Source organism: Danio aesculapii, chromosome 18 (genome assembly GCF_903798145.1).
Source record: "Danio aesculapii chromosome 18, fDanAes4.1, whole genome shotgun sequence".
Taxonomy (NCBI): domain Eukaryota; kingdom Metazoa; phylum Chordata; class Actinopteri; order Cypriniformes; family Danionidae; genus Danio; species Danio aesculapii.
In genome coordinates this window covers 42,204,342-42,216,938 of record NC_079452.1, presented here as the reverse complement: position 1 = coordinate 42,216,938, position 12,597 = coordinate 42,204,342, and the positions used below count along the sequence as shown (strand labels likewise).

Below are 12,597 nucleotides of genomic sequence, written 5' to 3'. Positions count from 1 at the left end.
TATTGCAGGATCTGAACGAGATCTGCTCGAGTTGAATTGCTGCAATTGAAAGGACGACCGTCCATCCGTCCGGCGCTCGTTCACTTCAGCACCGCATACCGCCATCGCATCCGTGACCGCATTTTTTCTCGGCTTGCATAACATATCGCGTGACTTACTAGGTTAGTAACGTGAGGGAGCGGACAGGAGAAGGCGGTGTTGATGATGGTAGGAGGAGATTGCGCGTCGTCTTCTTCCGCGTTTCCCCGGATTTCAACCACTGTCCTGCTTCTATCGTGTCCTCTCTTGCACGTTTTACGCTCAGCCCACCCTCCCAATTCAGTTAGTTGTAAAGAAAAAAATTAAAGCAATTACACAGGCCTCGCCGCCCCCCCACCTTCCGCCTTCACCTCTCCTCTCCTCTCCTCTTTCTCCCCCCTCTTTTGCAAATAACTACCGCCGCCTTCGTTCTCCACATGCGGCATCGGAGCCCTGGGCCGCGGCGTACCGGCTCCAGCCATGTCGGCGAGGAACACAGCGGCTGGCGGCGGTGACGGAGCGACGGGGGAAAACACAGGTAACTCGTCGCTTCAAACAAAAAACGGCTCGTCCTCCCGGGAATGGTCCGGTCGAAGCGGACAGGGCTTGTGTGGATTGCGCGGTGCGCCGGGCGGAGGAGAGGGAGCACTCGGTGTTCCCCGCTGATTGGTTTGCGCACTGAAAGTAGGTCAGTAGTTCAGTAGAGCGAACTCGAGCAAACCCGAGCACAGGCGCGTCGAAACTGTGCGCTGGCTGGGGCACTTTTCAAGCTTTACCGCTGCGGTTAAAGCACACATTTAGTCATAAATTTGCCTGTCAGTCGCTTTTAACTGTAGAAAAGCTGTGCTGTAGTTGTTCTTGCGAGGCCTTTGGAAGACTTGCTTTGCCGCTCCGTTCGGTCATTGCGGCTAGTTATTATGCTAGTTTAAATGTCTTGGGTTGTTGTATCCTTTTGTTTTGTATTTTTAAAATTTGGTTTGAGGCGATTTCTTTAAAACTGCTTAAGCTGTCGACGTTTTGAAGAAAAGTAATTATCAGGAAAAACGTTGTTGATTTATTGTGTTTACCTTTGCATAGCGGTGGTAATGAAAAAGAATGCTGCGGTTTTGTTTGCGATTATGATTCATCTGTTAATTATTCCGGTTCATTTAAGTTTGTTGTTATTTTGATACTTTAAGACACACACACACTCAAATACAATTTACACCCCTCACAAATCTATAATTTAAATTAATATTTTTTATAGGAAGAGATACAATGTTATATTTGTGCATATACATTAAATTAGTCAGTACTGAAGCCAAATCTGGAGCTTATCTAACAAAATAACTCATGATAATGGTCCAAAATAGTACACTTAAATTTATGTTTTAGAAAAATATTAAATGCAAATTTACAAAAGAGAAAAAAAATCAAGAGAAGCAACAAAAATGAAAGATTTAGTTGAAGTTTTGTAGGTTTTTTTTTTTTTTTTTTTGCAATATTTAGCTTGATTTAATTGTATTATCTTTCAATTTCTAAGTATGTTTGTGACTAAAATATTATTTTCATAAATATATGTTTAATATGTTTTGTTTAAATGCACCAAAATTCATTACCTATATTCACTGAGAAATGAATAAATATATCCATTTTCAAAATAGTGTATTCAATATGCTGTCCACTGTATGTTAATAAACATTTTATTCTACAAATGTTATAACATTTCTTCCAAATTTAGAGCTTTTTTATAATATAATAATTGGTCAGAATAGCAATTGTTTTCAATTGTTATTGTTTGAAAGTAAAGATTTTCCACCAAATACTTATTTCTTATACTGAAGTTGTAAAATTGGTTAAAATAATATAGACATCTAAAACATGGCTTATTATTTTGTGTGTAAAAATAGATAATAATAATGTAGTCATGTTTTCAATTAAACATTTAGTCGGAGCCTTTACTGCATCATTAATGCTAATGATCATGGCTGTATATTAAATAAAAAGTTTACCAAATAAATATGTAACGCATCAAATTAGTTTATGCATTTTATTGATTTTAGTAAAATACGAATGATTACCACAAAGCTTGCCACACTTTATAAATATGATCCATTGTTTAGAATCTATTGTTCCGCTTTTGAAGCTTATTCTGTGTATCAGTTTTACTCCACACACTCTGACAATCAGGTTTTTTATTTTTGGAGTTCTCAAATCCACCATCTAATACTGAAGCTTTCTCCCAAGTGAATTCAGTCTCCTGTTTAATGAGTGAAACTGCATGTTGTTGTGACGTAAATGTGAATCATTAGCATTGTGAGGTCATAGTGCTGCCTGATCTGCTCTGATTTCTTGTAACGTGACCTTGTAACGTGACGGTTGTGTAATATGTAGGTCAAACTCCGCACACTTGTAGGCCGGAGCTGTGATGCCCTCCTCTTCTTCAGGCGTTGCTTTCTCTCTTCATCCTAATTCGATCAATAAAGCTTTGCATAACTAGGATATAAACAATAGGAAACAAAGAAGGCCAGTGTAATAGGACTGCTGGGCTATTAATTCTTGCTAAAACGTGTAACCTAAATCTGCTGTCAGTTTGCTTGGTCTCGTGACAGTCGCCCCCTCCCTCCGCTTCCCCAGCAGAGAGAAACGTGACTGGAATTTAGGGGCTCATCTGGAAAGTATGTCTCTTAGGTAACTGGCCTTTTGAGTTACAGATTCCAGTCATTTTAGTAATGGGCATTTTTTCAGGTCAATTATTTACTATCTGGTGCATCCGGTGAATTTTGGCGTAGCTGCCTGAGAAAAAAAGCCCTTCGCCTGGCACACTGTGGGTGTTTTTTGCAATGCATATTAATAGTTTGTTCATTCAATAACCATTTAATGTTGGTTTTGCTTTGATGATAGAGACAAGGAAGATAATGAAATGTTATATAAACGTGCTATGCAAAAACAGTGCAGTTACTTTTCTGGGGTACTAGCAGGCTTAAAATGGCACGCTTCTATAAAAAACACGTATTCCTACAGACCATATTGTGATTTACTGTTTAAAAAACATGCATCTCTAGAAAATACAGTGACTTTTAGTGTTGTTTTTTGTACTTTACCATAGTTTTAAGAGGTTTTACAGTAAGAACAATAATGTAAAAAGTACCATGTTTTTCAGTATTAACAGTAATTTTATGTTTTGTAATTTAATTAAATTCTTTTACTGTGAAAAGTACAGGCATTTTTTTACAGTGTAGCACATTAAATAAAATGTCATTATATTTAATTATTTCTTTAAAATAATCTTAAAATATATTCACGTAATTGTTTCCGAAAGCTTTAACATTATTTAAACATTCTTTACATGCCTTAAAAGTGCTTTTAATCTTATTTTTGTATATTATACATGTAGAAACATTTATTTTTATTTATTTAATTATTATTATTATTATTATTATTCATGTAGAAACATATTTATTTTTATTTGTTTAATTATTAATATTCATGTAGAAATGCATTTACTTATTTATTTTTATTTATTTATTATTATTCATGTAGAAAAAGATTTACTTATTTTTATTATTCATGTAAGAACGTATTTACTTATTTATTTTTATTTAATTATAATGTATGTAGAAACGTGTTTATTTATTTTTATTTGTTTAATTATTATTATTATTCATGTAGTAGCGTATTTACTTATTTATTTTTATTTAAGTATGTTTATTCATGTAGAAACGTATTTACTTATTTTTATTTATTTAATAATTATTATTTATGTACAAATGTATTTACTTTGTTTTTATATATGTAATATTATTCATGTAGAAAGGTATTTACTTATTTATTATTTACTACATTTTAATTATTCATGTAAAAATGTTTTAACTAATTTATTTTTATTTATTTAATTATTAATATTCATGTAGAAGCATATTTACTTATTAATTTTTATTTAATTATTATTTATTTAGAAACGCATTTATTTTATTTATTTAATTATTATTCATGTAGAAACGCATTTACTTAAATGAAAATAAATATATCATTTTTTTATTAATGTAGAAACATATTTACTTTATTTAATTTTTATTATTCATGTAGAAACATATTTACTTATTTATTTTTAATAATTAAATTTAGTATGCATGTAGAAACATATTTACTTATTTATTTTTATCTATTTAATTTTAATTATTCATGTAGAAACGTATATTACATTATTAAAATGTTTTAAAGAAATGTATATATACAGTGTTTTATCATTTCATATTCTATCACATTTTACTATACCTATTTTAAAAAACATAATGGTATTAATCTCTTATATTCCAAATGCATAAAGAAGAAAAACTATTAGAGTTCTTACTACAAAACTGTTATTTCAGTCATTATTTAAAAAAAATAATTAAATATCTTAAACAGTGTTTCAGTAGATGCTTTGATTTCTTGACTTGAATATATTTACTAGAAGTTAATTTATGCACTCTAATGTGGACTATGAAGGCTTTAAAGTTTAAGGAGAAGAATTGATTAAAAGTAGGTCAGCACAACTTGGGTGCACTGCAGCACTTTTGCACTTAATAACACTTACACTGACCACTACCTGTCTATAGCGAGAGTATATAAAGTTGAAATGTGTTGCTTTAGTTGAGCGTATATGCTATGTTTATATTCTTTTACTAACGTCATTGCATGCACGTGATTGTATCATTAAGTTTATGCACTATTGTTACAAGCAAGAATTTTACAAGCAGAATTATTCATCCAAGTTTTTAGTGGGTCATTTTTTTGTGCGTCACGAATAGGCTTGGGCCGGTGTAAGATTTTGACGGTATGATAACCTTGGATAAAAATATCACGTTTCACAGTATCACGGTATTGTGATTACTGCTCTAAAATGTTTTCTTTTTAATTGTCTGTGAAATAAATAAACAACTTTTTCCCCCTTTGAAAACAATGTATTCTATTTTTTGAAAGATTTATGAAATTTTGGAGCAGCAAACATGTCCGGCTATATAATTCAAATGAATCATTCACTTCTGCTGTCTTCATTTGTTTCAAAAACACTGATTTTGGATACTTTTGCTGCTGGAGATACTGTTGTCCTAAAAAACAAAAAAAAATGTAAATTAAAAATAAAAACAAAATAAATTTTTAATAAATAAAAATACCTTAGGAACGGTATTACAGAAAAGTTTGGCGGTTTTAAAACCTTTTTTCCAAACCGCGGTATACCTTGAAAATGGTTATCGTCCCATGCCTAGTCACGAATACTTTTGTAAGTATTGCTATGCGTTTTGAATCCTAGATATTTGTAAAGACTGCTGTGATTTGAATGGGGAAGCTATTTTAAGTGTGGATTTTTATGAAGCTGAGAGTCCTGTTCAAGGTCTCATTCTTAAGCACCTCTTTATTGTTTTTAAATCAGATAATGATAGCTAAAAGAGGAGCTATTATGCTATCAATCCTAAAAATCTGAACCTCAAATCACAACTCTGCATCAGTTTTACAGCTTGACCTGACTTTTCTTCCTGTCAAAGAGACGGTTTCCTGTTGCCTTCTTGTCTAGACACTAGAGAATCATGTGATCTTTTTTTCTTCTGTTTCTTGTTTTGTTTTTTGGATTATGCTATTTAAATGTTAAGCATTTGGTTTTCAGAGGAAATATTAGGATGCATGCAGCACAAAAAATGTGTGCAATTTAATAACTCGTAATGTTTCCTGTTATATGCTATTAATTTAGTTTAAACAGTAGGTGTTTTACATTCTTGGTCTTTTTGTGATTTTATTTATGTAAAGAGATGCAATGGTAAGCTTTGATATTTGTTTGAAGCAGTGTTAGCATCAAGCTTGGAGTTTGTCATTTGCTTGTTCAGTTTACTGCAATGCAACATCGGGAATGATTTCTTGTCTAAATCTGATTCTAATGTGGCTTTCGTTGGTGACTGTGCGTGTTTTAAAAGTCAGTGGCACTGACAATTAGTCCTGTATACATCAAGCAAACAAAGATTGTTATGAAACAGCAGACATGATCAGTCTATTTTATTGTTACTTTTATAGTGAGTTTGATCATCAAGTATTCTGGTGTTTTATGATTGTAGTTTATGTTCAGATGATGGATTAATTGGCCCATTATCAAATCTGAATTATCGAAATTAAGTGTCATTTAAAACATTTGGCAGACTGTTGGCTTTAGGGAATAAGCACTTTTGTAATTTGTTCAAAAAATTAGGTCACATCTACTGAATGCATTTTTGAACAAATTTGTCACGTCTAGGGATTCTCACATTTTTTGACTCGTGTAACAGCCTGAAACTGAAATGAAAAATAGAACAGAAAAACAGGTTTTGTAATGTTATTGGAGACAGATATTTCACTGCATTAAAAAGGAAAATTCAGAAAAATTAATATCTTTCCCTTAAGCATACACAAATAAATCTCATATAGTTCTCAAGATGCTTTATCCGGCTTGGTTTGTGGTTTTAAGCAACCTAGATATTACAAGTTTACATCCTCTCTTTACTGACAGCAATCCACGCAGTGTTTTATTCAGCAGTGGGAAGAATTTGGCTACTCATTCTATTCATTATTCATATCATATCATATCATTTTACATTCAAATATGAAACCTTACCAATTGTTATTTCACACATTTTTTTAAAATAACCATAAATTTAGTTTCGAGATTAACCTAATAGCACAAGGGCAGACATGTATTTAGTATTACATTATGGCTACATGCACACTGCAGATGAATTCAGTTCCCCTTATCTTGTTCAGTACAAACATAATTTGAGAGAAAACCACATTGAACAACGGAGTTAACTCCAGAAAAATATAGGTAATCGAACAAAAAAACCTATGCGGTTTGTACAGAACCCACATGTATTTGAATAGTTTTATCTAATGTTACTGACTTCTTTAAGCATCTAATATTTGTTTCACTTTTGTATGTGTGGTGCAAGAAACCATTGAGGTAACACTTAATAGTGTTGCCAGATATTGCTAGAAAAACATTTAATTAAGTACAAGCCAATAATAACCTTAATTCCAAACTATTTATTCAAAAGACATAATTAACTTAATTCTAAAATATTGTGACCTGCACCTGCAATGCTTTAACTAAAAAAACTGGTTCACTAAGCTTTTAATAAGTGGACTTGGCAACACTACTAGCGTGACCTCTGTAAAGCATCCTTCCAAACAGAAATAAAATGCAACGCCTCTGCTTATGCTTTAGTTGAATAATGAGGCTTTGATTTTTTTTTTTAATTAGCAGATGACAATTGACAAAGATGACAGTATATTGCTATAATTACTATGGTGTCAATCATTTAAATAAGTTGATATTATCGCTCCTTCATTTTCCAACATATGTTTTCATTAATGATAAATGATATGAACCAGTTGTCACATGATAACTTTTAATATTCAATATTTAATGTCAGTTTAATCAATATTTCTCATACATACATAGTCAAACAGGGATCCCTCTTATCCATTTTGTGATAGTGAATAAATGATAGTACTGTAGGCTCTCCCTAACCTAAAGGGAAAATTCACCCAAAATGTTTTCTTCTGTTAAACACAAAAGAAAGAAAGAAACTCACAAATGTTTGGGACAAGAGAATGAATAAACGATGCCTTTTTTTTTCATTTTTGGGTTCTGTATTGAAGAGGATCTAGTACTTGTTTTATAACTGGTTACAGCAGCTCCTCCTTCACTGACATCTGAATTATCGAGGCGACATAATTGTTATGGTGATGCCTGGTCTTAAGGATTATATAGCAGATAATGTGGTGTTATAACCCATCTAAGGACATACTGGGAGGATGGTTATCAAATACTTTTTCACTCCCGTATGCCAGATGCAAGAATAATATTAGCAACTGCTTTACAAAAAACTAAATATATTCGTTTGAAGGTGATAAAAACTAGCAAATGCGTCATCAGTGGTTATAGTTGAACCCTGTGGTTGCCTGTTTGTCCACCATTTAGCCAAACAATTAATATTTAATCTGGTTGATGAATCGAAAAAAAAAGTACTACCGAGGTGTGGTGCCAAAAGTGTGCCAAAATTAAATGAAATGGAATAAGTGACCTACTTTTGCTTTAGTCACGTTTCTTGCTCAACGTTTGACGTAAATTGATTGCGTTTGGACATGTTTTTGGTTAAGCTCTATGGTTACAGCGAAAACGATCATGAATAATTAGCTCACCTTGTAACATGCTCGTTTTTCTTAGCGGTGACAGGGGATGCTCACATCAACTGTTGGATTTATCTAGTATATTGAAGCATTTTGTAGGTGTAAATTGCTTTTAATGATATTTAAAGAGTATAATTATTCAGAATAAGTTTGTTTTGGGAAAGAAGCCAGTAAGGTTAGGTTCTTAATTTTCCTGTTTGTTGTAGAAATAGATTGGCTATTTTCCATTTATATTTTAGATACATGATTCTGGATAAACTGAAAATCATCCTGAATAAACAACTTAACACAATGTGTAATTTATTAGAGGTTATTTTAAAAGCATTTAGTTACTCATGTGCTGTCTATTTATAGTTCACCCAAAAATAAACTAAAAAATCTGATATGATCACACATTTAATAGTCATTGCCAATCATAGGCTCACATGGGTGGAACACATTTTAACACATTTAAATGGTCTAACTAGGCAACTGGGGTCAAAAGTTCTGCAGATTAGATTTTTTGACCATGTTAAGGCAGCAGCTTTGAACTTGTTTTTATTTTTTTTAGACATTCACAATATTACTGTGGCATGTTTTATGTAAGGCGATAAAATGTCTTATGTTTCTATAAATGCACTACTTCTCAAATTAACATGATGTTTGTTATTTGTATAAGACAAACCTTTGTGTCGTGTGCAAATCTAGTTTTAAATACAGTAGTCTAATTGTCTGTTCTTACATGTTGACGATCAAATTTGGCATCCTTTAAGACTTTTGACCCTTGATTACCTTTCATGTTAATGTTCACTTTGATTGTCAATGGTTTAATGATTTGGCAAAAAATTATATTATAATATATTTCTTAATTTCGGTCGATACGATATAATTCCGATATCGATGTCAATATTAAAAAGCCAGGAAAAAACTTCCAAGAACACACACAATGGATGTTACCCACAAACAGAGATGTATAGTAACGAAGTAGAACTACTTCACTACTGTACTTAAGTACTAAAAGGCAGTATCTGTACTTTACTGGAGTATTGTTTTTTTTCTCCTACTTCCACTTTTACTTAAGTACATATTTTCGATGAGTTTAATACTTTTACTCCGATAGATTTTTTATGAGCTGCATCGTTACTCGTTACTAGAGGTGTCAAAATGGTCGAAATCGGTTCAGTAATAGATCATAACGGGTTATTACGTACTGACGTCATTTATCTCCTATGTGCGGTGTCGCAATACTATGGCGAAGGACGGAGGCGCGAGGGCGAGTGAAGGCGGCACAGCACATGAGCCGCTATTTCACTGCTACAGAGAAATGTTGTGAGACTCCCATCTCTGCCTCTCTCACTTTGGAGATTTGACCCGCTGGCCTGGTAGGCGTGTATGAGGTGCAAGTTTTCTCCACTGTGTCTATTATAGATTACCTGTGATAACCGCGTATTATACATACATACAGTAGACTGTAACCGCGGCTGTTCTTCCCGCCATCAGTGAACAACGCTTTCATTTCTAAAGCCGATAGCAGCCCTTTCTGTTGAGAAGGTGACGACAATAACTAATCAAAGGGGTGTAAGACCTCGCCTGTCAGCGTTTAAAAAGCAGGCGGGAGAATATTTACATTAGTTTATTTGCTATAAATGCTCATGCTGTCTTCTGTGCATGAGTTTTGTTTGATACATTCAGAAAGAGTGTTTTCTTTGAGCGGGTCAAATTAAGGGTACAGTTCATATATCTTACTGCTGTATTAGTAACCATTTAACTGTCACACCAAGAAAAAAAACAATAGAATTTTTTTATTTATTGCATTTCATAATTCCTAATGTCGCTAGTTAACACAATCAATACATTTCCCCCAACACATCCCATAATTTCTAAAATATCAGCCTCTACCAAATGGTTGAGATGTTGGTTTATGGTAAAAGTACCAGAATGAATAAATATACTATAAAAATATGAAGTTTAGGACCAATTTAATTAAAACATAATCAAAATGAAACATTTTTGAATACTAAATCATAGCCATAAGCCATAAAATATTTCAGATTTTCATTTAACACAGTAATATACACGTTTTCTTTTTTTTTCAATAAAATCAAAATCAAGTGAATTAGAACGTTCGTTTACAGCATTTACAACCAGTAATTTGTGCTCCGAAATTGGGTTTCAATAGCGTTTTGAGTGGATTATGGACTGTTTTTGTGACACACAACTTTGAAAGGTGTGTGTTAAAGCTGTTATAATCTGTCAGATCTGTGGTTCGAGCGTGAGAGAAAAACAGTATTGTAAGTCATGTTTCTTTTCGTTCTGCTTAATGACGTGCCCCCAAAAAAGAGATTTAAAATAAACAAAACAATATGATGTCTTTTGACTGCATTCTTTAATAACTACATTACACAATACTTGTACTTTTACTTTCAGTACTTGAGTAGTAAATTTTGAAATAAACTACTTGCAATACTTAAGTACAAAAAATGTTGAATACTTTAGTACTTCCACTTAAGTATGGTGCTTAAAGAGCACTTTTACTTCTACTCAAGTCACTTTTTGATAGAGTACTTGTACTTTTACTTAAGTCTGGGTCTCTAGTACTTTATACATCTCTGCCCACAAATGTCTGCACACTGAATTTGCAAAGTCTATAATACCTCCAGGCTCTGTGGTATTATATAAAATTTATGTTCACTTTTCATTTGTATTTAGCCTGTACAAACAAGAAATGTTAAATAAACTATAAAATAAATAAAACTCTCAGACTCAGAAAAAGCATCTTGAACATCCTTTAAGGGTTCTATCTGTCTATTTAAATGTGTGTATAATTACCCAATTAAATTAAAATTAGATACTCTCAAATTAGAGTTTGAGGTTTACTCTATCATTATTATTGACACCTTACAGATGTTGATCTACTTTAAAGTTTGCTTTGTTCATATTTACACTTTACCTTTGCACACACGTTGTAACATTTTATTTTTCATGTTTAAGAGTCTCTTTAACACATATGATTATTTTATTATAAAGTGATTTAGTTAAAATATGTTTTTTGTTTTGACTATTAAAACTATTTGCCTTAATAATGGTGGTAAATTAAAATAAAGTGGTTAAAAAATCCTAATATTTCTAAATGTAATGTGTAAAAAATAATAAATAATTATCAATATTGAATGACATGAAAAATTATATTGTGATCATTTGTTTTGTAATATCGCCCAGCCCTAAGTTCGGTACATGGAAATGTCCATGCTGTAAACATTAAACACCATAGATTCCTCTTTCCCATGCAAATCCTATGAGTGTGAAATGCCAGTGGAAAAACACTGGCCAATCAGAACAAAACATGGACCATTATGTTGATCATTGACATACACACCCCAGGCTGTGTTTGATTGGCCATAACATTTCATAGTGAGATTGCAACAATGTCTATCTAAGGTTAAATTAAACTTCTAAGTGTGACTCTCATTTCCAAAGCAAGAGAAGCAGGGAGTCTAAAGCCCATCATGCCTGTCTTTACATTGTTTTCTATACACTGCTCAGCAATGCAAACAGACTGCTGCTTTGTGTCCCGTGTGCTTTAAGGAGCAGTTCTGCTCCAGCCATTTCTTCCCATCGTGTCAAAATTCTAAATGCAGTATGTACAGATTATATATTTATTCAGCGGCCCAACATAGAAAATTTTAAGCCATGTAAGTGGTTCAGTTGTTTGTTATGGAAAGCAATCAGGTCTAAAAAAAAATCAGCATCAACATAAATTGCTTTTATAAATACAGCATTTCATTGGCTGTTGTGCTTGTTGATGTGTTGGCAATTTCAAACTGCATGTTGACAATATCAATGAATATTTTGTTTAAAGGTTTTTGACCTCAACAGCCTTCCATATGAATGTTTAAGTTGAGAGGGTAATCTTTTAACGCGTTTGAACGCTCCAGTTATTAGTGCCATCCTGGAAAATCCTCACAACATTACAAGCAGTGAGTCAGTGAAATGGCCTTTCTCTTGTGGAGGTGACGTCAGGAGCGTTAGCATCTGAATGCAGGTCATTGGAGTGCAGGTAATATCATGAACTAGTGAAAGATGGAGCTCTTCGCTGTCGGATTCGGCCTTCCTATCGGCCTCATAAAACCAAATAATCCTGCCGCAGATCTTCACTCCAGCACACGGGATTAAAAATCAGGTTGTTGCCGATCTGTTAACGACTATTTAGGTCACTGGGCCCACGGAGCACTGTTAAATATAGGAGCCAGGGGCACAAGCTGTGTTTGGCCTGGCCTGCTCCATTGTCGCCTGAACCTGATGGCTCTATCCGCGCACACACACACACACTCACACAGTGAGTAGGTGCACGTGTGTACAGATCGGGCAGATGCAGATGAGGTGCTGTTGATCTTTGAGGCTTAAAGCAGCAGGTGAAGCAGGAGG

General features: G+C 33.3%; 1 protein-coding gene across 1 annotated transcript in view; it reads left to right on the top strand.

The window, feature by feature from the left end:
• Positions 1-263: 263 nt before the first annotated feature.
• bmal2 (basic helix-loop-helix ARNT like 2) overlaps positions 264-12,597 on the top strand; it is a 45,810-nt gene continuing 33,476 nt past the window's right edge. Inside the window, exon 1 of the mRNA XM_056478068.1 lies at positions 264-556. Coding sequence (XP_056334043.1) covers positions 499-556 — 58 coding nt within the window. The 5' untranslated portion in view covers positions 264-498. The remainder of the gene's footprint in view (positions 557-12,597) is intronic.